General features: G+C 39.0%; 1 protein-coding gene across 2 annotated transcripts; it reads right to left on the bottom strand.

Annotated features, from left to right (window-relative positions):
- Positions 1-370: 370 nt before the first annotated feature.
- LOC136098459 (kinesin-like protein KIF20A) lies at positions 371-25,649 on the bottom strand. 2 transcript variants are annotated; one of them, XM_065831900.2, is made up of 19 exons: positions 25,618-25,649; positions 24,914-25,062; positions 23,724-23,798; positions 20,847-20,966; positions 19,824-19,962; positions 19,542-19,726; positions 16,044-16,140; positions 15,373-15,570; positions 15,180-15,291; positions 13,423-13,494; positions 11,526-11,672; positions 10,771-10,936; positions 9,278-9,448; positions 8,487-8,626; positions 7,059-7,224; positions 5,329-5,446; positions 5,180-5,247; positions 3,407-3,526; positions 371-1,218 (listed from the first exon to the last, which is right to left on the bottom strand). In XM_065831900.2, the coding sequence occupies exons 2-19, from the start codon at positions 25,043-25,045 to the stop codon at positions 943-945; spliced, it is 2,502 nt and encodes an 833-aa protein (XP_065687972.1). In that variant the 5' UTR covers positions 25,046-25,062; positions 25,618-25,649; the 3' UTR covers positions 371-942. The 2 variants fall into 2 exon arrangements, with proteins under 2 accessions (XP_065687972.1, XP_071660199.1); XM_071804098.1 differs by having other exon boundaries at positions 15,373-15,567.
- Between the last annotated feature and the right edge of the window lie 1,599 nt (positions 25,650-27,248).

Here is a 27,248-nt window from a genome sequence, read left to right as displayed (position 1 = left end):
AACAATCCTCTGGTGCTCACAGGCATGTTGTTATACTTTCACAGCACTTGGAAAAAAACTCTTACCCTTACTGACTGCAGTGGCTCTAAGCAAGCTATTTCAAATTTCACCATGCTCCAAGTCTTCCTTCCTAGATTTACTCAATGAAAGTAATATAATCAGTGCTATGATTCTTTCAACTCAAAATCATCATATGTCAAATACTAAGCTCATTTGGCCTCTAAAAGTGTATGATCTTACTTTGATTTCACTTATTTTCTCACCTTTATAAAATGAACAGTCAGTTTAAGTTCACAACAGAAAACTTTATTATAAATAGATTTTGCAAAGTTTAATACATATTCTTAGCGGAAATTCAAATGACATTAAAACCAAATTCCTCTACAAAGCCAAGTTTGCTGAAAAATAGCAACGAGCCAGATAAGGCTTCATTTTGTTGCCTCTTCTATGAGGCCTCATGTTTAGCAATTCACTCAGTTTGGTCCCAAGATGGCAGTTTCCATGTCAAAGCCAGAATATTAACTGAAGAACCAAACTACTTTAACTACTTAAGTTTACAAGCCATCTGATTTCTAGGAATCAACAACAAAAATTAAATACTTAATTTAAAAAAGGTAACAAGCAGCAGATGAGGAACATCCCACTTCACATGAATCACACACAAGTACAGAAGGCCATGATAGCAGTTACTCAGGAATTAAAATCGTATATTTCTCAAATCAAATCCCTCTATCAACATTAAAAGCTCAAATTTAGGTCTATATTTACATAAAGTACATACTTACATACACTAAATTCAACCCTGATTCAGTTAAAACAGTTCTGTATTAAACATTTTTCTGTTAATGTGACAGTGAAGATGGCATCTGAGTGAGAAAAAGCTACCAACAGTTTAAGACTGACAAAGAAGCCCAGTAACTGCATGCTTTGATTAATCCAATGTCATTCTTTTGTTTTATGAGCCCACAGTACATGTTTTCTTGAAGAGGATGAAGCATCTTCATGCTTCCCCCAGCCTTTGCCAAGAGGCGTACCAGCAGTGGCTGCTACTGTGGATTTCAGGTTAGCCAACAAACCTTTCCTGGCTTTTTGTTGTTTTAGCTCCTCTACAGAAAAATGTTTTTTCTGTTCCTCAAGTTCTTTTTGCAGGGAAGAGACTGTTTCTTCAAGCTCAAGAACACGTTTAGCCCAGTTTTGAAGACTATTCATTTCTTGATCCTATGAGGATAAGCCTGTGTTAGTCATGTGAACACTCCAAAGTCTTTTTCAGGTAGTTTTCTGTTTCAGATTATTTGACTATACCAGTAAACACCCCTGCTATTACTATGCCAAATGGCTATTCAGTACCTATTGCTTCTGAATTACTTCTATGTAATTTTGGGAACAGCAAACTACAGGACCATCAGATGTAGTTAGAAACCAAGTCTGACTAAGAAGCTGATGCTAAAATGTTTAGCCACACTACACAAAGAACTGCTATTGTTCTAGAGATCAAATAAAGGGGGCTTTCCTGTCCTAAGCTGCAATTACTGAAAACAAAACTGGTCAAATCAAAACTCTAATCATAGTCATAAGTCTGCTAACCAGGACTGAATAAATGCTTTGAGTGGGCAGAACACAGAGTCTTCAAGATGCTCTCTAATCCTTGCAGTTAACAAAAGGTCAACTTCCTATGTTTCTTAATTGGTTCCAAGACAAAGTTCAAGGTGAATAATTTTCAGTCTCAGACTAGAAAGCACGCAGAAGTGAATTTAATGTTCAAAGAAAAACTTCACTAAACAGTATTATACCCTGCCTTCATTTGCAGATGACAAATGAGGCATAGATGCAAACTGGCAAGAGGTCAACATTTTCATTTTTTTATTTAGGAATCTAGTTGATGTCTGAGGTCAAATGCTGTCAACTTTATGGAGTCCCTGCTTTTGTAAGAAAGATTTATTTTATTTCAATATAAAGTAGTTTACCTGCCCATATCTCTTATCCAGCTTGGCCACCTCTGCAGGAGTGTCAGTATAGCTTTAAAGCCAGGAGTGTCAAACTCATTTTCACCAGAGGTAGCTACTCCTACATTTATACAGTCCTAAAATTACATTCGGTACTTTGAAGGCAACCATGAGCCTGATGCGGCCCCCCAATGAAAATGAGTTTGACACCCCTGCCATAGATCCTTGGGTCCTGTTGCACCAATATTTATGCACTGACAGCTTGCTTACCCTCAGCAAAACACTTCACTACTAGAGTTACAAGTAGTATTTTCCTTACCTGAGAATATTTTGTGGTATCTTATTAGCAAGAATTGTCAGCACACAGTTACCATGTCTATCACTTAAATTGAAAAATTACTCATGTTATGAGATACAAAGTCAAGGAGCAAAACACAAGGGCTCTGAGCTCATAATTCAGGAAGTTAGGGATGGAAATAAAGAAAAAAAATACAAAACAACAACCAAAAAACCCCAACAACTTAAGTAAAAGCATAGAATGGTTTGGGTTGGAAGGGACCTTCAAACATCACCTAGTCCAACCCCCTGCAATGAGCAGGGATATCTTCAACTCCATCAGGTTGCTCAGCACCTCATCCAGCCTGGCCTTGCGTGTCTCCAGGGATGGGGCATCTACCACCTCTCTGGGCAACCTGGGCCAGTGTTTCACTACCCTCATAGTGAAAAATTTCTTCCTCATGTCTACCCTGAATCTCCTCTACTTTACTTGAAAACAATTACCCCTTGTCCTATTGCAACAGGCCCTGCTAAAAAGTCTGTCCCCATCTTTCCTACAGGCCCCCATTAAGTAATGAAAGGCCACAAAAAGCTCTCTCCAGATCCTCCTCTTCTCCAGGCTGAACAACTAGAACTCTCTCAGTCTTTCCTCACAGGAGAGGTGTTGCATCTCTCTGATAATTTTTGTGGCCTCCTCTTGACCTTCTCCAACAGGTCATGTATTTCCTCTACTGAGGACCCAAGCTGGACACAAGATTCCAGGTGAGGTCTCACCAGAGCAGAGAGGGGCAGAATCACCTCCCTTAACCTGCTGGCCACGCTCCTTTTGACGCAGCCAAGGATAAGGTTGGCTTTCTGAGCTGTGAGCACACACTGCCAGCTCATATCCAATCCTTCATCCACCAGTACGCACAAGTCCTTCTCCACAGAGCTGCTCTCAATCCCTTCATCTCCCAGCCTGTACTGATACCAGGGGCTGCCCCAACCCAGGTGCAGGACCTTGCACTTGGCTTTGTTGAACCTCATGAAGTTCACATGGGCCCACCTTTTCAGCTTATCCAGGTCCCTCTGGATGGCATCCCATCCCTTAAGACTGAACCATGTATTTACATGTACAAATATACAGAAACATCCAGTACATCCATAGAAAAAAGCCATATTAAGTTGCTTTTAAAGTGTTGACAAACCTTGAGCATGATTGTATGCTTCAGCTGACTGTTCTCTTCTGCCATTTTTCTGTAGCCTTCATTAGCTTCTAGCAGGGTTTCATTTAATTTCTGTATTTTAAGCTTCAGAGCTCTTATAAGCTGAAAATAAAACCCATATACACTGAAGTTCCAGACAGCATGTTTTACATGAATTTTGTTTATGACTAGAACTCATACAGACACTGTAAGCATTTCTATTTCATATTGAACAGTGCAAACTAGAAGATCAAAGCAATGAAGACAAAGTCTGCTTCTCTCAACCTTCTGTGTTGCAATCCATCATGTCTAGTGTGATGAAGCTACAAGATTTACACAGATCTATCGATCAAAGAACAGCAGCACAGACTAAGCTACTTCTGGAACAGCCTGCTCCTTTTCAGTAAGGGTAGTTTAAAGAATGCTCCTGTCTCATTAACACTATTCATATAATGAATTGGAGCACAGTTACAGCAGAAGACCTCACCTTTCTGATAGAAATATTTGTGATTAAGTCCTGAGAGGGAGAAGAAACTCTGAACCAGAAAAAATTAATATCATTAATTTACTTCTACACAGAGAGAAAACATGTAGATTGCTAATAAAAAAAAAAACAAACCACCAAAACAAAATACCCTTTGCCCACATTTAATGGCTGAATGGGATGGAAGAGGAAAAAAAGTAGTGAATTACTCATCACACATGCACAGGTATGTGAGGTAAAGCAGCAGAAGGGCACTGATGGAACCAACTGCTTTCAAAAGCTCTCACTGCAGTTATTGCCAGACAGCAATCCCATCATTCTAACACTTTCAGGCCACACAAAACAATACTGTATCCCCAAAACAAGCATAAAAGCCAAGGTTTCTTTCTAGCATCAAAATTTGAAATTGACATAGGAAATGGAAAATGCTGTAGAGCTCTCAAGAACAGGATTGGAAAACAACTGCCAGGGCCATAACATGAGACATTAAACTCGGTAAGGAAAAAGTTATTTTTGGAGTACATTTTCTCAATAGAAAAGGATTTAAGTTCCCTTTCCATTTACATGGTTTATTAGAACCAGCTGAAACTGTTTCTCCAACCCCTACTCCTATTTGTTATTAGTGAAAGGAACAAAGCTTGTCTCTTCCCTTCTCTCCATCCTCTTTAAACAGGGGAAACTAACTGTAACCTTACAAGAAGTTCATTCAAGGTGTAGACTAAAAATGCATACCTAAAACTAATTAATATTTCTTTCCCATAACACAGCCTAAAGCTCCAGATTTACACCTCTATGTGTTACTCAAAACACAAGGATCTTTTTTGTTTGAAGAACAGAGACATTACCCTTTACTTAAGTTTAAGGGGATGGTGGAGTTCAGTACTTACAGAAAGGACTGGTTTAAGGCACAATTTGGCTTTCAATCTAACCTGTTACCACATTCTGCAACTGTTCCCCTGTGCATGATCAGGCAGCATTTCAGGAAGGAAGGCCATGACAGCAATGTTAACAACACATTCCAATACAAGGCTATACATACTTCCCTGCTTCCAACTCACATCATGTTCACCATGTGACTTGTTACTGCAGTAGATGCCTTTACAAACTAGAGTAAAGCCAGAACACAGCCAGTCTCTGGCAAAAGTCATCCACAACTGGGCTATATTATAAATTTGACACTCATTTGCAGGAATCTTCATGCTGCTGTCTACAGTGCAGGTCTTTAAGCATTGAACCATACCAGAGTTTAGGACCATTATCCTCAGATTTGTTAAATACTAAGCAAAAACTACCTCTTCTTTCTCTTTGCATTGTTTCTGCAATCCTTCATTGGCTCTCTTCATCGTCTTGTTCATAAGATCTAAAGGCAAAAGAAAAGTTGCTTGTTTATACACAATACCCAAAGTAAACTGAACTTTGAATATTCAGATTATATTCCTACCTAGTTCCGTGTTATTTTCAGTAGTCGGTATATCTGGATTTGGACTTCCCAGAGCCAACAGCCTCCCTGACTGTTCATCAAGTTGTTTTTCCAATTGCAGTATTTTATTCTCTCTGTCCTGAAAAAAAGAAGGGCACATGATAGAATTTGTCTAAATGTCTGCTTAACCTGATGCACTACTGCACATCCTTCAATTATACTACACATGTATATTCAGTTTTAAAATAATTTCAGGTAGAAATTATGATGGTTATGGTTGAGAAATGACAGAAAGGAATAACACTCATACCACAAGGCCTTCTTAGAGGAAGTTACTTTACACAGGAGTCAACTCTTCCAGTCTGAAGATTTCCAGACTGTATTAAAAGTAACCATATGGCAAAAAGGAAACTTCAGTGGACCTGTGGTAAGCACTGTTGCCAGTTAGCTTGCTAAAAAAGGAACAATATGTTTCATATAATTAAATTTTAATCTCAAGTTCTTTTTCAGTACCTGTCAGATTGCTAGGGTGGTAATTCAGTGGGAGAAATCAAACGAGTCACTTTCAACAAGAATTATTCATCTAATTCTGGTTTGCTGAAGCTGCCAACTCAGAGTTCATGTTGTGCTCTCCTTTGTCAATCAAGACTTTTACATCTTACAGATCATCAGTTTCTTATCTCACTTGCTACCAGGACCATCATGTTCTTTGAGTCTTCCCTTATGTAGCCCTCTGGCCAGTTTAAGAGGCAGCTATAAATACATAGGGCACTACTAAAAGTCTTCTCTTCCACCCCAACACAGGGTATAGCTAGGGCTTAAGTCAACATAAAACCAGAGTTTAAATGGGGGGAAAAAAGACAAGTATGAAGGAATTGGAAAAATAGAGGCCATTACACAATACAGCATTGCTTGTCAGCACCTGAATGGAGAGCTGTAAAAGCAGAAATGTTGATATAGCACAATCTCCAGCAGAAACCCACTTCCCTCATATCTTGAAAGGAACCTGCCTACCAGTGGAGTGAGATGTCTTATTGGTCCCTGAACAGGAGAGTGCAATGAGCAAGCACCACTGGTGTACACCACAATTGTTCTATTCCTCCACTACAGACTTCCTGAAAAGGCTGAGACCCACAGGCCTCATCTGTTGCCTGGATGCACTTAGCTGTCTATGCAGAGGTTAGAAGACTGATGGAATTGCACATGGCTAACGTGGCTCAGCTGCAAAAGGAATAGCAATTTATTGGGCAGTTCCAGGTATACGTACATTCAAGAGATTAAGTTCTCTCCTGCATAAAGCTTGGTATCTCATCAGTTTCTTATCCCACAATCCTCCCTCTCGATCTTCAGAGCAGAGATCCATTAATAATTAAAATAGCCACCCCATACTTAATGCCCCACCAGCCCTTTCAGACTAGCTTTTCACTCTACACCCTACAATTCCAAGATCTCTACAAAAGCAGACTGTATACACCATCCCTCTAGGTGTTTCAGTCATTGCACTACAGAGATAAAGATGACTTGGATTTAATTGAAAGATCAGGAAGTTTAGGTATACACTACAGGTAGTGACAGACAGAAGGCATCTCTATCCTTACGGTTAGCACTGAACACCAAACCAGAGAGGCTGAACTGCTAGATATTTTTCAATGTTAATATTTAGAATTCCCAAATGATTCTTTTATGGAAAAGCAAAATTCAGAGTTGAGAGGCTAGCACACATTTTTTAGTAGCAGTCAAGTCATACATACCTCAACTTTCTCTTGTTCAGCTAGAAATTCTTCTATGGGAACATAATGATCTTCAATTTGTTCCATTGCACACACATAAGCATGTTTCTTGATAGCCTCTTTATACATTTCAAATTTGCTCTCCAGTTTTTCTTCATAACTGTCTTTCATATCTTCCAAGCGGTTGCTGAAGAGAACATGTTAGTTTTATTTAACACATTAGCATCCCAGCTATTAGAATTTTACTGTATGTGTTCAACTGGAAATATCCACATTATTAACCTAATCATAAAAAGAGTAAAGTTAAGGGACCAAGTAGTACTTTTTTCTTCTTTTTATTCTCAGTGCTCCTATAGACTTGCACCAACAACTTCTACTTGGCAAATACCAAGAAAAGTGCTACAGAAGAACACATACTGAAGATCTATCAAACAGAAGTTTTATTAAAAAAAAAAAAAAATCCATCAACATGTAGTGACAGAAATGACTACACCCAATTAGACCTGACATTTGAAGCACATTTCTGGAGGTGTCTTTTAAATTGGGGTTTTTTCCTTTGACTGATTGTGGGGGTTTGTTGGTTGGTTGGTTTGGTGGAGATTTTTTTGTTTTGTTTCCCACCCTTAAAGATAAAGGCTGAATTTGTTTTGCCTTATTATTTCAATACATTCCACATTATTTCTGTCACAATTAAAATAAAAATGCCCCTGCAGTGACACAGAACATCACCTCAGAGTCAAAGTGTCACTGCCGTTTCATGTGTTTGGCCAAAGGCACCCAAACAGTTTTAAAGTCAGTGCAGGTGCTAAATCATAGTGTGTTCAGCTGGCAACTTGGGGCTAGTCTCTGCTAGCGATTCAAACAGTAGGAAACTGATTTAAAAAGAGAAGAGTTAAGAGGAAGTGAATTCAGCTTGAGCAATCTAGACACACTTGAAAAAAAAATTATTAACATGAGTGCAGGCAACCACAGCAATTTATAAAACAGTAAGCTAACGGTGGTTCATAAGTCATCCAGGAGCAAGAATCCAGGAGAGCTCAAATAGATACAATTCAAACTACCTTAAGCACATGCATGCATATTAACATAACCAAATGTAAGTTTTGGAACAATCACAAACCTCAGTGGGGTACCTGTAACAATCTTCCACATCTGCTACATACTAATAAAAAGTCAGGACAATCTCCAGTTTTTACAAATTAAACAGAAAAAAATTCAACAGAAAGCAGAACTTTTTTTTCACTGTACATGGGAAGAGGCTGATCTATACAAGTTTATTTTCATGTTCCTTCCCTTTTTGTCAGAAGCTTTGAAACTGTCCAGCCCTGACTTCTCTAAATAAAATGAGTATGCATGTCTTGCATATATATATATATGTATAAATACAACTGTATGCATTTATATACGTGGAATCCTTTCAATCTTGAAGAGGACTGCAATATGACTTGCCTCCAGGCTTCCTCTGTTTCCAACAGCTGTCGGAACATCGCTTCCGCCATCTCTTTACGTATCTTCACCTCCAAAAGGAGTTTACTTTGCCTTTCTGCAACTAGCTTCTCCTTTAGGTTCTCCGTAGTTTTCAAGAGATCCTAAATTTAACATATTTCAGCTCAGAAAACAAGTTAGAAACACATATTGATATGCATGTCAAATGAAATATTCATAGAGACAGCCATCCACAGAGGGCATTTCTACAAGCCTATATTTTCAGGGGGGCTGCACAAAAGGTTAGATACTTTCAAACATGAATTTATACTGCAAAAACAACTTTTTGGTATCTTGATGGTTTCCACTATCAAAAAGTTTACTGTTTTGGCATTTAAATATTAATTTGTACAACTGTTGAGCATAAAGCCTACTTGATTTTTACAGTTTATTGCTATTAGATTGTACAGCTTTCTTCTAAAAAATGCTGCACCTTAACTTGTTCCTGCTATTCCCACACCTAAATGATGTTGTTTTAAACACACATGCTGCTTCCTTACTCTTCTTACTGAGCAATTAGTCGAATTCTAAATTTAGCACTTGGCCTAACTAGAAAGCTGCAGGCAGCCTTCCAGAGTTGCACTTGTTACCTCAGAACCAGACCACTTCAAGTCTAGGTCTGCCTGACACCACACAGAATCTTACAGTTCTCATTTGATACAACTTCCAGCACATCTCTTATGGTAAAATATTCTCATATTAGAACTAATAGTAATGGCTTTCTTGGGTACAATTTTGAGTAGATATGTATCTACCTCATGACTCAGAATGGTGATGTCCACTTCCTCTTCTGTGGAGGTTTCAGTACTGTCAGGAAAGTCGTCTACAGCTATGTTAGCATCAAAGTGCACAACAGGTTTGCTATTGCCTCCAACTACCTTGGGTGGAAAATAATCAAAGTTTTTGGGTCGGATTGGCTGGATTACCTGGAAAATACAGAGTTGAACGGAGTGATTTATCAATGCTGTCAGTATTGCCGGTATCAGAATACTAGCAAGAAGTGGAAAGAATGCATTGTTGTATTTACATTATATTTAATGATTATGAGAACAATAAAGATTTTACATGTCTTTTAGCATACAAAAACATCTATCAATATAAGCGCAAGACTTCACAAAGTGAAAATGGGAAAGATTATCTACTAAGAAATGTAGTATGCTTGTCTAGAAAGGTGTTTTTGCTCCCTCTAAATTACTTTTGGTATATTTTCCTGGAAAGTTAATGAAAAGCAGCAAATCCCTAAAACATTTTCTCCTTCCTGAGATACTCTGAATAGGATTCAGCAATTCATGCTAGTTATGTAAAGATTTTAAGTATGCATGTCATAGGACAACATATCCCAGAAGCTTGTCTCCTCAGTGCTCTTATGATGAAAGTTACAACCAAACAGAACTAGAAAAATCTTTCTCTTGGATATCATACTATACATGTCATTACAGACTTGGAACACATCAGAACTAATCCATGGTTCCAGACTAGAAACGGACCTTATTTCTGCCATGAAACACAGCACAGTTCACCATCCCAGTCCCTGCAAGAAGCAGCTTCCAGGGAAGTGGAATGAACTTAAGAACAAACATCAAACCCTAATGGTGAATTTAATGGGAGGTTGACAAGCAGAAGTAGCAAAAAAAAAAAAAAAGCCTGAAAGCATGTAGATTTATCAGGGGAAAATTTGCCTTCAAAGGAGAGAAGCACACTATTTTCAAGCATTACCTTACCAAAAAAGTATTCCCTTTTCGTTTGTTATTAATTACTTGCACTTTGCCAAATAGGAGCATTGCAGGCACCAGAGATCTCATTCGGACTGCAAAATAAGAGGCTAGTTCTTTTACTACCACCGCTAGTTGTCCAAGAAGTTTGAAACAACTGTCATCTTGGGCAACAGACGCATAACTGCACACAGGTTAAATAATCCATCAAAAGATGAAATCAAAACCTTGCATTTGCTCAGATAAATGGTATAACCAGTCATATCTGAAAGTACTCTGCCTACTTTTTAGACAGAATGTCCATGGTGTAGAATTGAACAAGCCACATATAGCTGCAGCTATCTTCACTTCTTACCACAAATAGGTTTGAGGATGGGCAAAACTACTGAAAACCTTTTAGAGGGAAGCCACATGCAGAAGAATTAATATGATGCATCAATGGTCCTAATCACACTCAAGTCCATGCAGCCTGATCATTTCACAAACCATTAGTAATAAAGAATGTAGTATAGCAGAGAAAGTAGATGTATTCTCACCTGTTTGGCTACAGCTGAAAATTTCATTACATGTAGTGTTTCATCATATGTGGAAACATGCTGATTAACATTGACAATTATACAAGCTTTGCCTTTTCCACAAAAGAATGGCTGAAACAGACGAGTCAGTTTGCTCTCTCTGAATGGAATATAGCTTGGCTTCATCCTCATGGATAAAAGAATAATGAAATTGTGAAACAACAAAAAAAAATTAGTGGGATACTGTAACATTGCTTAATTCTGTTACTCTCTTTCAAGAAACAGATATAGTAAGATTTATTTAAGCCTAAGATATTTCACATCAAAAAGCAAGGTCCTTCCTGGATCTCACAACAAACTGAAGTACTTAAAAGTAGTATGGTGTCTGCATCACAGTTCCCTAGTGTTAGAAAACAGATACTGGAACAAGCCAAAAGGCTAAGTATAGGACATCTGTCAAATGTCTGATGAATCTACCTGCATAATCTGGAGGTGGAAGGGAACAAAATGGGGGCTTTGTACACAAAGAGTGTTGCTCATGCACACACTGAAAAAAGCTTGGTAGTTTGCTGCTAATTGCTTATTTTCATTCTCCACAAACAACAATTTTAGAGAAAGAATGTTCACTTCAGGTATCCCAGTGACACCTGGAATAAAAATGGCCTACAAGCTTTTGTAGATTTCCATTTGACCATGTGAATCCCTTGCACAAACATAAAGGAATACTTAGGGTTTCAACCTACAACTTGGCATGTTGTTTACGACTTGTCACTTACTTTGGATTTTGATTTTGCTTCAATGCTGCAATGCATTTTCCTAGGATATGAAGAGAATTATTAATATTTCCTGCTTCTTTTAGTCTGTCTCCAAAGGCTTGTGTTTTATTACACCTCTCTGATCCAGCCAAGTCACAGAAAGACAACCTGCATGAAAAAATTATCCAGAACACACATACAAACTTATTTCTAAACAGTACGAAAACAGAACTGCATGTCTTTTGACCTCTTAATGTGTCTAAAGTGTAAATGAGTGACTCATTTCAGCCTACACCAAGATGGGTGTATGTAACAGTTTTGCATAGTGGGGCTGTACTACAGAAGCACTTCAACCATCACCTTCACCAGGTCCAGCACTGAGAGGACTGCAGGACAGTGCGCTTCATTATGCTGCAGTTTGCCTCTTTTGGGTGCAAAACCACTTGTTTCCTACTGCAAATAAGAAGCCAGAAATCCTTCCCAGATCACCTTAGAGCTCTTTGTTTGGCTATAGCAATTATGTGCTACTAAATTCAGGCTACTGAATTCTCCCTCATAGTACAATGGGTTACAGAGAAAATAAATTCCTTGATTATCCAGGATTAAATACCTCATAGGAAGAAAGCTCTTGAAATATGGAAATATGGAAGCTAGATAGTTTATGTAACCCAACTATTACTCACTTATACGTACATTTATTTACATAAAACAATACCTTTCTAAGATCATAGCCTTTCACAGAGTTGAAATAAGTACATATTACAGTATACATATTAACAAGGCACATATTTCAACTCTGAAAGGCTACGATCTTATGATCTTTATCCTTTCCAGTACAAGACAAAGAGCTTTTTTCTTTCTTAAGCAACATGAAAACCCTGTCATTCATCTAACAGCTGCTGCAAGCTTTCCCATGGGAATACACCAAGACAGGGTACAGCAAAGAATACAGATACAGTAATTTCCCCAAGTTATCTTTCCTTAGAGTATTTATTATCATGATGCCTCACATGAAAAGGGGTTACCTCACAGTGAGGTATATTTATTACCATCTCTGCTCAGCAGAGACAAGAGTGAAATCAGTAGGAGCTCAGACTGAACTAAAATACTCTGTTACAGGACTATCCTAATTTTTCCAGATCAAGCTAAATGGACAATTAATCAGGAAAATAAAATTTTTAAAAAGGCTATCTAAATTCCTTGAAGCCTAAAGATTGGGCCACTTCCTCTAAATCACAAAAGAACAGAAAAGTGTAAGGACTTGGCACTGCTCTTACTGGGAGCACATACACTAGCATTTTAGGTCAGAACAACAGCTTTCAAGCAAATCAACTGATGATCCCCTCTTATTGTACATTGTACCATGGAGGAGTCCCAGAGCATGTCACCTGCATTCTTTTTGGATAATAGCCTTGAGTTTGCATTCCAGGAGCACATCAAATTTGCTGTCACAAAAAGACATTGAACTCATAACTCTAGTCTAGTCTCAAAGTAGAAAGATATACTGCCATAGTTTGCACCTTCGGTCTTCAGCACTAGCTGCTGCACTGACTTTAAAAATTGGGTTCTGTCAGTCAGTCATTTCACTTCTGCTCATCTGAAGATTTAGTGTGGTATTGCATAGTATTATTCTGTCTCCACCCCCTCTATTATATAAGGCAACATACATATATTTCCCTCAATTTATGTACTACTGACAGAGATTTAAAAGGCTCCTTCAGTCAAACCTGAAAGAATGCAAGTGACAGGGAAACACTTCTATGCCTTTATCAGGTTTCCAGTCAGATGCAGCCAATGCAGCTCTGACTTCCTTCTCAGCTCTCAGACAATTTACTAAAAGAAAGTTCACCAGCTCTGCAGACTTATCAACTTTTCTAAAATATTTACATTCTCATAATCAGCTGAAGCATCCACTTACTCTGAAACTCCAAGAACATGTGGCTGAGGCTCATCAGTTAGCCGTAGTAGCCTGATTGAAAATATACTGTGACTGGAATGGAAAGAAATCCTTTTTAACAACCACAATTATGACAATTAAGCGGTCACTGAAGCAAAGTAAAATTTGTATTCTACAGAAAGTTCGGTGCTGAAGAATAAACAAGAATTCACTCATTTACATTAGTTGCCTTCAGAATGTATTTATTCATCAGCAAAAAAGAACAGCAATAAAAGTTGTATTTTGTGACTTTCCATTTTTTTCAATACAGGAGAGGGAAAAATACCACATGAAGACTACAAGCTGTCTTAGAGAAAGAATAAACCAGACTACCTAAGTCTACTGATCAGGAGATGAGTACCCAGGTAGCCAATTTGCATAAAAACTTCAGACAGTATTTGAACTCGGTAAGTCTGATATAATTAAATTATTAGAAATAAAGGTGGTAGGGTAGGGAATAAGTCAAAATTCACCAGTCCTGTAGTTTTGCCTACTTCAATATATGCAGTTATTTGATCAGTTTTGAAATTATTCTGCTTTCTACAAAGGTTGAATTTATAACACTTGACTATACAGTTTTTCTGTTTTAGACAGCAGGCTACAAAGGCAGCAGACATGCTGTCTGAAACTAAAGAGAAAAACCCCAGAACCAGAAGTGCCCTGTCCCCAGTGTATCCAGTAAATCAAGAAGCACAAAAAGCAGACTTCTCTAGCATAGAGTTAAGGCAGTGCTTTACTCCTCAGCAACACTCACCAACTTAAGAATGAAGTTTGGTTTCTAAGGAAAAAAACCCACACACAAAAAAAACAACAAACTAACACCACCACCACAAACAAAAACACAATTTTGAAACAAACTAAGTGGAAGTCAGCATATTCTCTGAAGTAAAAAGAGGACATTCTAAGCACAAAACTCTGCCAGAAGAGCACACAATTCTTTTCTGCACTACTTTGGGCATGATAAAATTCAGGTGGAATCATAACATGAAGCGTAATGGCCACTGTCTTTAGCGTAACTCTTTTTAGAGAAGAAGCAGGCTTAGTAACACCATATTAACTAAACAAACAAGATGGCCTTTCCACACTTAAGGCCAAATTAATAAGAGGGCCTTAAAATCAAGTAAGATGGCATTTTTAACAGAAAGTATACCACCCTCTCTATTTCCTTCCACTCCATCAAAGCAGATTTTTCCTGATCCCTCTTCCAGAGCTGGGTAAGAGCTAGGGGTTTAATTCTTAAGATACTAATTAAGCTCAGCAAGGACACAGCAAACTAAAAGCATCTAAATAATCTAGCAGCACTCCAAGGTACTTCATGACTTGCTCCTTCCTACATCCCCTACTGACAGGCTCCAAGTTTCCAAGAATTATACTGTTGGTGATGAAGAATTATCCAGTTTTTCCTTCCACATCCTCACACAGCTATACCCACTAAGCACCATTAGCATTTGCCAAGACATGTGGCCCTGTTAGCACTCAAAAATGAATGTGATTTGGTCTTTTTAGTTGTCCAAAATCATGAATAGCTACCCAACTCCAGATACCGTTAAAGTCACAGGCCCTCTCCTAACTTTCTTCCAGAAAGAATTTCATAATAAAACCAGAATAATCAAGGAAAGTCTTACGTTATTATTGAAGAGTGGGTCATTTCAAAGATGTTCTGAAGTCTCCTCCTCCCTTCCCTCCTCCTCCCCCATTAGAAGAAAAGAGAGAGTATGCTTATAACTAGAGGAACAAACCTCCTACTTGATTGCTCATTCATTCTAGTACAAGCAAAGCTTCGGTTCTTGTTTCCTATTTTTAGTATTTTGCAGGCTTCTTCAGCGCTCTGAACATTAATCCACTTTAAGTCTGTGAAAAGAGATGTTTCACACACACTTTTGATCAAATAAATTCCATTAAACTGCTGAGGTCATAATATAGTATTATTACCTTTAATATATGAATTTCCTCCTTGATCCTCACAAATTCTTAAGACTCTGCGCTTCTGAGCTTTTGACGTAGATAATACATTTAATAGGTCATAAACATATTCATTATAAATTTCACAAAAGGAAATCCACACAGATGCTTGCGTTCTGTGGTGCATTTTAGTCCTATACATGTCAAGTGGAACAAAGTTGTTATCTGCTAACCCAAAACAGAGAAAAAGTTCAATCATTGGAAAACTCATTGATAAATTTTAATTGCAGTATATACCACCTTCTAAAAGGAGGTGTGTATATATCTGTGTTGCACAATTCAGATACACAGTACTGCATAACTTTGAGTTTACCCAAGAATGTTCAAACTTCTCAGCAGCCACCAGTAACCAGAATATGCCCAAATTCTGAGCTATTGCCACCCTCCACCACAAGCTTCCAGCAGCTTATACATTAGTTTTGCAGAACTAAGACCCCCTCTTTCCTGCAAAGGAGCAAAGTTACCAAAATATTTTTACATTGTCACTCACTCTTTTGAGCTGAGCCATTAAAATTTGGTTAAAAACTATATGTATTTACTTTGCAGTACAATATAGATATTTTAAAATACACCAATATTTAACCACTCACATTCCTAAATTACTATTTTTTTTTCCATAAAAAATTTCCACTTTATTTTACCTAGAGAATCAGAAGGAAGACTTTTCAAAGTACAGTTGGAAGAAGTCGACTCCACACCACACATATTTGTAATAGAATTTGAGATGCTTTCTGTCTCCTTGAGAAAATAAGAGAGTTACGTTGCCATGAACAGATTGTGAGATAGCAGAAGTAAAAAAAATGACCATAATTTCCAGCTTTAAATTTTAAATATTGAAGTGGTATTAAATGTTAAGCCCCTCTTACTCGGTCTGCAAATTAAATGTTTTTAACAATAACAAACAAAAAAAAAAATCAGTAAGTGCTCTTCCCCTCACAAGGACTGTTGTTTTCTGCCACTCACAGTAACTGGGTTTGGAGCCCAACTGCTGCTAATACAGGAGGCTTCATAGTTCTAGGAGAAAAATTATTCTCTGTCAGACTGCAACAGCCCAGAATGCCTTTATGAACTGGTAGGTAAATCTGAACAATCGGTCAACCAAAAGAACTGGAAAAGTAAGTTTCTCTCAGGGGTAGATGGCAGGGTGGTGGGCTACAGAGAGACTAAAGCAGCAGAGATTACGAATTTGCTTGCTTGTTGCAAATCACAGGCTTGTGTCAGGTCTGTGAGAGTTTGAGTCAAACTTAAAGACCTCAGACAGAGTGAAATGATGGCTTCATAAAGGACTTAAAGATCTGATAAACCAACAGTGTATGTTGGTTTAATTCAGAGTGAATTAAAAGGCCATTAAAAAGCCTTTACACATAACAGCACAGTTTAAATACACACATTTGCTGAATTTCTTTACATCAACAAAATTATTTTTAAAACCTGCCAAGACTTGTCCAAGCATAGGCTTCACAGTACCCCTAGGAAAACTGATGTAACAAATTAGCAACTCCCACTATTTAAAGATCTCAACATTTCCAAGTGTAACATGACCTCCCTCTCCACATTTTATACATGATACAAATTTTCATTAGGACGTTCACCCTGATTTCCCAAAACCCAGTCCTGATAGAGGGTCATCTTACAGTAGTAGAGGGGAACAGATTCAAAGTAGTAAATGTTTGTGTCCTAGCTACTAGAATGCAGTGCTAAGCTCCTTATGGATTGTCTACTGATGCCTATGTTATTCACTTGGTATATTCAAAACCAGATTTTTTACAAACATAGAAGTATGAAGCCACACTTTCAGATCTTCCATTTTAAAGATAAACAGCATACAATTTTATTGTAATTTATTTTATAAATTACCATTCTGCAAAGACTGCACTGTCTATACATTTATGTTGCTTGAGTATAACCACAAGCATGCATTCTGTTCATTCTGTTTGTAAGTACAAAGCCAAATTCTAAAGCAGGGTAAGAGACTGAGGCATATTGCACATCTATGCATGTCAAAAACGTAATGAAATCTAAAAAACCCCAGTACTACAGCACTTGTGCACAATAAGGTTTTGTAAAGGTATTTTGACATAACTGAGTTAATTAGCTACATTGCTATATTTAAATCCTAAGACCAAATAGAGAAAAGAACACAAAGATGACTGCCTGCAAGCAACTGGGAACAGAAACTGACATTATTTGGCAGTGACAGAATCTGATATTTAATAGCAAATATGAGGACAGGTGGGAATAAGAATGCAAGTAAAGCTGCTTTTAATCCAGTAAAAAACAGAATTTAATCCAGTGAATAGAACAAGGGGAGGGGAGGAAAGAGAAGGTGTGAACCATGCCAAGCAAGAGTTTTTACAGCAGTACTGTATAGAGAACATGGGCAGTAGAACATTAAAATACAAAGGTATTGCAGTAACTTGAAGCAGTTTAAACTGAGAAAATGAAAGGGATAGCAAGCTCTTTCTGCATGACATGTAAACTGAGCCTGGGAAAAGGGCCTACAGAAATCCACATAAACCAAAACCAAGCCCACCAAACTTTATCTGCTCTCAGATTGCAAGCCTGAGTGAGCATCCAAACAGCGATGCTCTTCACAAGCTGTGAAGAAGCACAGCTTCAGTACTGGGGATAGCTGAGCTATCACTGTGGAAGAATTGTAACACAAGCAAGGTCTTGTATTATTTTCTAGATGCATTTTTACCTTTCTGATGGTAGAGTCTTGCTTGCTTTTCACTGTAGTGCATCAGCATCTAGATCACCTACTACAACATCCAGTAACTAAACTATTAATAAAGTCAGGCTGTGATTTAACAGAAAGGAATATTTGTAAAATATAGCTATCTTCAAAATCAGATATTTGACCTCCTATTCTAGACCTTGAGCTCCTGCTTTTTCCTTCTTGCAAGCTTGTAGGTTCCACAAAGTTTTTCAGAATATTTACCTATTACCTTCCTGACTGTCTCAGTTTTGATACAATACCCTCACCCCCCTGTGCATACACACACAAAGCACGAGTGAGCTTTTAAGACACTTTCAAAATATAGTCTTACACATCTTTTAGATTGTTCATCCAAGGTCTTTCCTCAAAAGTTAACCAGACTCAGACTAAATGAAGTTCACTTTGCTGTTTAAATTAAGCAATAGAATTTAGAGTGGAACTTTGCATATGAATTTAATTCATAGAAGGAGATTCTATCAGACCTAACTGGAGTATTTTATCAATGATTGTATTAAAGGCCACAGAAAAAAAGAGAATCTAGGCAATCACTACTTCTATACTTCCCAGAATTCACAGTTGCTTTGAATTATAATCCCAAAATGCAGTGGGCTCACAGTTCAGGTTGAAAATGTTCTGAATGTATGGAAAAAAGGCCAGACACCTTGTGACAATTTGCAGCTGGGCTTAGAAGTATAGAACAGTCACACACACAAGGGTGCCCATTTTCCAGTGAGATCCGTTTGGTACACTGGAAATAGAAATTACTAGACAATGAGAACAGGAAGCTGCTACAGTAAAGACTTCTCTATTCTACCTACAGTTCTTCAGATAATCAGAGTTAAAGATACATACTATCCTCTAAAGCAGACTGTAATCCTTTTAGGAAATTCATTTTGTGTCATTTCACTCCACTTGCTGTATCAGAAAAGTTTCTTTATGAAGTTACATAAATCACAGGTTTACAAACTTTTGCTTTCTTCACTGCCCCTGCTAAAACATCACCATCATCTCTTCTGAGCTAGTCCTCGAGTTTGAACAACTGCCCAGTGATCCAGCCCAGGAACCTGACCCAAAAGATTAACTTAACAAAGAGAAGCACATCTTAGGTCAGCTCTCAGAGACTTTTCAAGGGCTACCATCAACACAATGTCAGAACTGCTCCTCTACGAAAATCCAGGCTTTGGCTTTGCACTGTTTTTTGGTTTGATCTGTATGCTGCCTGCTGCAGAACATTCTTCCAGTTTACCCTGAGCTCCAAAACCAGCCAGTTGCCTTATTATTCCAAGGTTCACCAAGTATGCATACTGTAGATTTCAATAAATCTGAAGAAGTGATAGTAAAACATATTTTATTAAAGAGAGTCTGTTAGGCAGTTTTTAAGCAGCTTCATTCAGTAACAAGGAAGTATTTGGTCGCTGACCTCTTTCAGTGATGCAAGAACAGCACTTTTTATGGCTTCTTCTTGCTTAACTTGTGCTTCTTCTAGTTTCTTAACAGCATTGCTCAAATATGGCTTGAAGTTCATCTTCAGATACTGCCTTCCCCTTATGTGGTTAAAAATCACATCAACTGAGCGAGGTAAAATACCAAAATCTTTTGAAGTCCCTTAAAAATAAGAAAACAAAATTTAGACATTCATATAAACTTCTCGTTGGATTTTGACTTGGTTGTTATATAGACTTTTTTGGCAAACATTTTATACCTTGGATAGTGAATGTCTTGCCTGCATTTGTAACCCCATAAGTAAACACAAGTCCATTCACTCCGTTAACATATGCTCTCACTATGTCTTTCATTGAGCCTTCAAAAAATTCACTCTGAGTAGTTTCTGGTCCAAAGACCTTGCAGAAGGGAGGAATTAAAGAAAAAAAAAAGAAAAAAATGAGATGAATGGCACAAAGTACTTTATTGTATCAAAATATTAAGCATTGATTAATAGTGACTAGTTTTTCATAGGCGATACCAGCTTAGTTTTCTGTCTTGCCTGCATCGCTTTTAATTCAACATTTTCTGTTGGGTTCTCAAAGGATGCCAGCTTAATTCTGAGGCAATTAGGCTTGCACTTATTTCTGAATTTTTTTCTGCTCCTAAAATAAATTGCTCAGAATGTTACTGAGCACATGCTGTTTAGTGTAGACTTTCAAGAGCTCCGCTAGTAACACACAACTCCCTTCTCACTCAATACCAGTCACCCCCAATTGATGAAAAGATCAACACTGCAATGGTCTAAATGACTTGATGCCTGGAGCTGCTTATCCTGTCACATTGTAAGAACAGAAGTTCTTGCAGTAGGTAACAGAGTTAAGAAAGGTACTTCCAGTATAGAAAGTTTAAGCAGTTGGGCTGCTATTCCTTCAAATAAACACAGACTTACATAAGTCCCTTTTAACAGATTATTTCCTGTAGCACTTCCCAGATGAAGGCATCTGATGGAACAGCAAAACCCCTGTAAGTCTGTGCCTACAAGAAGCTTCTGTGGCATCTCATCAAAGAAAACAGAGCTGCCAAAGCAGCTTCCTTGTCTTATCTAATAGGTACCTCCATTATAACACAGCTTTCTTGACACCTTAACAGTAAATAATAAGCAGCCTGGGTTTAAGGCACATACCACCACATGTAATTCAAAGAAGAAAAAAAAAAAATCACATCGCATGATATAGCAGAAAAATCTATTTTTGTCATTACACTGGAGGAAAAAATACATATATAACTAAAAATTGCCTACCTGAGAAAAGGTAAACCTGTGCACAGAATTACCAATTCCTCTTTCACTGTTTTTCACTGCAGAGGATTCTTTGGGTGCACTAAGGATTGCTGTCTGGCCATCTTCAATAGTTATACAACCCTCAAAAAAACAAGACAAGGTAAACCAAAACACCACACAAAATTATTTAGGAAAAAACCTATCTGGAGAAAACACACACACGCAACACACCACAACCAATGAAACACACACCACAACCCATACCCTAGTGTTTTCTTCTATTTGCCTTAGTTACAAGGAGTTGCAAAACTTACAGATAATCTCTCAAGGAGTGTAACAACTACAGATATAGCTACTTCACATGAAAACCAGAGTGTAAACAAAGTTAAGGCAATCATCTGGAGTTTCCTAAGAGGTTTACAATTTCTCTAGGATTTGTTCCAGTAATTTTTTAAATGCTTCCTAAACTCTTATTTTGTGATTGTGGCCCACACAATCCTAGACTTGAAAACAAAGCTATATAGAAATCTAATGGCTTTCTATACTTCAATCATTTTCAGTGTGAAACAAGCTATGACCAGCATAAATAAAGTAAAATAAGTTTGAAGCATTATCCTTTGATGGATAGATGGTGTTACCAGTAATGAAGGAAACTGAATTAGTTTCAAGTAATTTAATTGCTATTTTTCAGTTAAGTAAAGGTGAGATACAGTTACTTAGCACTTACTACCTAGATAAATGCAGAATGCAGCATCACAGAAAAATTCGTTTTACACCAGATAGGCTACCAAAAAACCAAACTGAACTACCAGTATAGCTTAACGGTGTCACAAGGATTGACTGTAACTAAATCTGACATTTATGTTCAGAGGCTGGACAGAGCTGGTAAGACTAATAATCCGTGTGTAGCATGTACATAGGAAGTACTGCTCTTCCTAGGAGTCTCAATTAACAAATCTGTTTATCAACTGGTATAGAAGCTCTAAGAAGCCGGGTACTGAATTTAGACCAATCACTTGCTTACTGTGCCAGTCTCTAAACCCATGTATTCTTTAACATTCCTCCCACATTGCCAGGAACAAGAACTCTGGTCAGATGCACTGAATCCTAGAGAGCTTCAGAAGAATCCAGCATCTGCAGCATGTGCCATCATCTGCCACTGGCCTCACAGAAGCTTGTGAGAGGCCTTGAAGGAGTCAGATCTGCAGAACTGGAATGCCACTGGTAACATGTCACTCTCATTGTCTCCCCCAGCTAAACCCACAGGTAAGGTGGGGGAAGTTTGACCATTTCTGGCACTGTACACATCATTTAAATCCAAAGAAGACAACTTCCTGCTCTCCAGCAGGTGACTCCAAGAGAATCACTGGCAGTTGTATCAAGAGTACAGATTTTTATCCAGAGCTCTTAAGCTTTGCTTTCATACATCATTATCTCTATAAGCAACAACAGATCAGTTAACCTGTTGACTGTCTCTGTTTAAAGCATCAGCCTACAGCTATAACAAACAGGGCTTGACTTCTAGATCTTATTTTCTTGTTGCGTATTTTGAACAAAGATGCTTTCCTGCAAATTATGCATGCATGGCAAGCAGGAAAAAGGGACCTAAAAATGAAGTTAACCTCTCATTGACTATAGAAATAGAAAGGGGGGTTTGTTTGGTTGTTTTTTGTTTTGGCTTGGGTTTTTTTTGATTTGTTACAAAGTATCTTCCTCATAGATTCAGGTGACAGTTAAGAGTATCAGTAGCAGAAAATATTGAAGATATTGAAGATCTTTCAAGCATTCATAGTTTTCCAAGGCTGAGGAAAAAGTCTTCATATCACGCAAAATAGGTTATACAGCTAACATGTTGGTAGATCAACTGTTTTATCATGAACTACATGAAGAAAAGAGCTTTTAAAAAAATTTAGTAGAAGCTTCAACTTTTTTCCTCCCACCCTGCTTTTAAGAACAGGTATTCTCACTAGTCGTCATGTAGTCAGAAACTTCCCTTTCCAAATAGGAATAAGACATGAATGTCTCATAAAACATTTTGATTTTGTAAATCAATTTACCCTTACAGCCTGCTCAGACTGCTGAATAATACCTAACATGAAGCACTGTCAGTGCATACTACCCAACAAGAACTGCCCAAGAAAATGTGAATGGAATTTGAGGGGAAAAGAAAAAAATAATCCAAGTGAAAAAAATTACAAAGGTTCCAACCCTGGCAGATTAAACGCATGAATACATTTTTAAAAAAGCAAATTGCAAGAAGCAAATCGTAACTAATATTAATTTCTCCTCTGAATAGGTCACAAACAAGAGATCTATCAGAGAGCCTGTGAGACTGCAAATATGAGGGCTGGGAGATAAACTGCAGAGACCTTGGTCTCCAAGGACAGCTGAATGAATTCATTGTATCAGTGTTCACAATGGGGAGTAGGAAGGAAGAGCATTCTGTGTGTGTAAAACGCTGAAGCATTTGAATCTGACAGTATAAGCTGTAGAGGTTGTAGAAAAATTTGACAGGAAGAGCAGCAAATCATCAGGACCAGGCAGTAGACCATTCAGGCATTCCACAGAAAAGCAGTGGTTGGATCCCTGAATTACTGCTAGAAATGCACAATTTCTTGCATGAAACTCCTTTGTTTCTTGAGCACTGTAGAGTCAAGAATGAGGTGACCTTTTAAATAACGTAGCTGGCAGACTTCTGCAGAGCTACAGGTGTGCACTTCTCTCCCAGGCAAATCAAATCAGTAAAGGTTGTGATAAAAAAAAAAAAATTAAAATTACATTAATCCAGGTGCCCATTAAATCTATTTGAAGGCAGTACACAGTTTTTACAAAAACAAAGTCCTGGCTTACAATACTAGGCATTCTTTCTAGGAGAAGAAAAACAATTCCACAACTAACCTGAGATTCATGATTTTCAAGCTCTGCTACAGAAAAGGGTCTCACTCTCAAGAAGACTTTCAAAGGCTGATATGCCTATTCATAAAAAAAAAAGTTATAATGGCCACTTTTAAAATAGAACATGCTCAAATCATATCAGCATACATCTGTGATGCAGTACTAGCTATTTTATCCTACTGCCTTTCTCCTTCCTTGTGAAGTTCAAATTCTAAGCTTCCATTTGCTTCTTCACCTCCTAATGTCCTCAAGTAAACCCTTTTTTGTGTCTGTCCCCACTCCCCGTGTTCTTTTATGACAAAGCCAAGATTTTAAATTAAAAAGAGCGCAGTATCAGAAGCATAAACTGCACTGCTTCCACCTTCTGGTCTCCCTCTGTACTGAGCTCAAGCTGTATTTTTTAACAGCTGCCGTGCAGTACTGCACTTCCATTTTGTACAGGGCATGTTCAGTTAATATATTGACACATTCTTAGCCTCAAGAGACTGCTTCATTACTACCATCCAGGCACTAGCTCCTCATCTTTCTCACAGTAACAACCATGGAACAGTTCTCAGTTGCTAAAGTGGTCTCTTCCACCCCATACCATTATACGAAGACCTTCCCATACAGGTGAAGCAGTAACAGCAGTGAGATTTTTAGAGAGATCCCAACATTCCTTTCTTTTGCACAGAGCTTTGAAGTTCCCACTTTGGCAACTTGTTCATTCACCAGGTGGATTTAGCAGAGCTCTCCACAGCCCTCTCATGACTAACACTCCACTAATCATGCAAAATTAAGTCATCTGAGAGAAACCTATCATTCTAAAAAAGCAGAGATAGCTATACTATCTTCAAAAGTGTAGTGCAGCACAGCATTATAGAATTTTATTTCCAAGCTCCTAATAAGTTTTCAACAAGGATCCATTTCCTTTTTTGGCTTACTAAAAAGAGCAGTGCAGTCACACTACATTCAAAGTGCAATTACTGAAGTCCTTTACGTTCTTGCCAAAAGCTTAGTACACTTCATGTAGCACTGACCATCTGTATTTGCTAGTGGCTATGATCTGTTTGTAAGCAATGAGAGGCAAGCAGAAAAATCAGACCCATTTTGGGGGCAGGGGAATACAGCAGTTCTTACTGAGCTTTGCCAAAGCTTATTAAAAAAAAAAAAAAAAAGCATAATCAGAAGACATATTACAAAACCATCCACACCTCCTGTTCTTCTGTATCAGGCAGTACTGTTGACTCCATAGGTGAGGGTTTACCCTCTATGTTCAGAAAAGAAACTGATTCCAGCATATCAGATACTTCTGCAGAAACATAGCGTTTCCCCTCATCATCCATTGTTCTGTGCAAAGGAACTCATAAGGAAAAAGAAAAATAAATAAATTCATTTTCTCATGGAACAGGCATAAATACACAGACAGCATAATAGAAATCACGATAGCTTGTATATAAACAAGCACTTCTGAAAAACCTATGGTCCTCTAAAGCAATAAGGGAGTATGAAGGAACGTTTAAAAAAAAAAATGCAAACACTGACAGTTGGGCTATACTAAGAAATGCACAAGTGAAAGCACACTGACGGCCTCGGTGGGGCACTACTCCCATCCACCTGCGTGCTGGACCACGGCCTGCGACCCGCACCCCTGAAACGCTCCACGCTCCGCAGCCGCCAGGGACTCGGCCACCGCGCCCCCACTGCCCGGGCTCAGTCCCGAGGCCACAGTGCCCCGCCTCAGCGAACCCTCGGCTCAGACAAGGCCCCGTTCACAGAGAAAAGAGACGGCCTCAAGGAACGGGGCAGCCACCGCCAGGCGGCAGGATCCTCCTCAGCGCAAAGGCGGGCGGACGGGCGCCCACCGGCGAGGGGGAACCGGCTGCGAGGCCCTGAGCCGGGCACCAACTGCCGCTACCTCGTCGCGCGCGGGAACCCGCCAAACAGTCCCTCGCGGGCGCCGGAGGGAAGATTTGGGCAGGGGACGGCGGACGCTGATTGGCCGAACGGGAGGGAGTGGGCGGAGTCGGACAGGCCCGTTGCGGGTACGGGCACGGCCGGCAGGGGGCGCCGCCGCACAGCAGAAGGCAGGCGCGCGCCGCCAGCCCCGAGCCGCGCCGGGGGGGGGAGTACGGGGCGGGGGGGGCGTTCGCAGAGTGCGATCGTGACGCAGAGTTTATTTATCGCTTTTTAATAAGCACGAGGGGTAGAAGTGAGGTGTGGGCTGCCGAGGGGACACCGACAGCAGCAGCCTAGGAGCCGGGAGAGGGGTGTCTCGCTTGACTGAGAGCACGCGAGGAGGGGGGACGCAGGTACCTAAACATTTCCATCAAAACGGTTACATAAAGTTATTACGGGTGTTATGCAACCGCTTCAACGCTACGCAGTGTTGTCGTAAACTAAGCAGAAAACAAATAGATCACGAAGCATCGAGGTTACACAAATCCAGAACTGGGACAAGTCCAGCAAACCACATACTATGGCAAGAGGGGCAAACCCTGCTGAGGGAAACTCCTTCATCACCTTCAACAAGCTCATCATCTGCTTCTCCGGTAAAGAGTGGGGAACCTTCAGGCATGAACCTGTCTGTTCTGAGGGCGAGGAGGCTGAGTTTTATTTCTGTGAAGTACAAGACCCAGATGCGAAGTTGTATTTGGTCCGTGTTTTTAAGTTAGAGGCAGGTAAGAAGAGAAACACACTTGGAAGACCACAAAAAACTTGTTTATAAAAGAGACGCAGCTGCTCAAAGAACATAGGTGGGACTTTAGGTCATTTACACATGTTCAAGTGGCACTGTGTAAGTCAGGGGTACAGCCAGCTGTAAGCCAATGAAAGCTGTTATGTTTTGGCTAACACTAAAGGCCAAAGACAGAAATGACATCACAGCTACACAGCCCTCCCTAGATGCCTCCAAGTGATTTCAATCAGGAGGCTGTTGGACCAAGCAAAGGGAAAACGACATGAGTGAAAGTTAATAGCTATCATAGACAAAGGTCAGTCAGCCTCAGCTAGCAACACTTCTAGTCTGTTACTGCTCTGCCCCAGTTTATCCCTTTTTAATCTGACTGGTATCACAAAGTCAAGTTCTTACCATACTTTTCAAAGCAGCCCGTAAGATACAAATAAATTCAGAACTAAGGCTAGAAGTATTTGTCAGGCAGCTCATATTCCTAGCATATTACTAGAAACTGACCTTTAGCAAGATACAGGTTTTCTTTTTTTTTTTTCCTCAGCTCATAGTTTTGAGATGTTTCCCAAGGAAGCAAGCTTGTCACAATCTGTGCATGTAAATGAAACTAGTTTCTTACCTTTCCCTTCTATCAAAGCTCTTGAGCCTGCTAACTAGAGGGACAAAATCCTTCTAAGGCATTACCTTTAATTTCATTAAGACAAGTGGGCAGATGAAGGTCCCTTGAGTCCCTTGAGTATGAAAGCTCAAGTTTTGGCCACTGTTTTAGGTCTTAGCAAATACAAATGGGACCTTGAACTCCACACTTTGGCTTGTTTAATTAGAATTCAAGTTCTCCTATGCTTGAAGTGGAAGTGGCA

This window comes from Patagioenas fasciata, chromosome 2 (genome assembly GCF_037038585.1).
Source record: "Patagioenas fasciata isolate bPatFas1 chromosome 2, bPatFas1.hap1, whole genome shotgun sequence".
NCBI classification, from domain to species: Eukaryota; Metazoa; Chordata; class Aves; order Columbiformes; family Columbidae; genus Patagioenas; species Patagioenas fasciata.
The sequence above is the reverse complement of the archived record's forward strand: the minus strand, read 5'-3'. Positions and strand labels throughout refer to the sequence as shown.

What these genes read in the sequence shown, in the direction of transcription:
- LOC136098459 (XM_065831900.2), bottom strand. Translation starts at nt 25,045, where the DNA reads ATGGATGATGAGGGGAAACGCTATGTTTCTGCAGAAGTATCTGATATG. An exon ending in TTGAAAATCATGAATCTCAG is followed by an intron (nt 20,967 to 23,723) that starts GTTAGTTGTGGA and finishes TGTTTTTTTGAG; the next exon opens with GGTTGTATAACTATTGAAGA. An exon ending in AATGAGCAATCAAGTAGGAG is followed by an intron (nt 13,495 to 15,179) that starts GTTTGTTCCTCT and finishes TTTCCATTCCAG; the next exon opens with TCACAGTATATTTTCAATCA.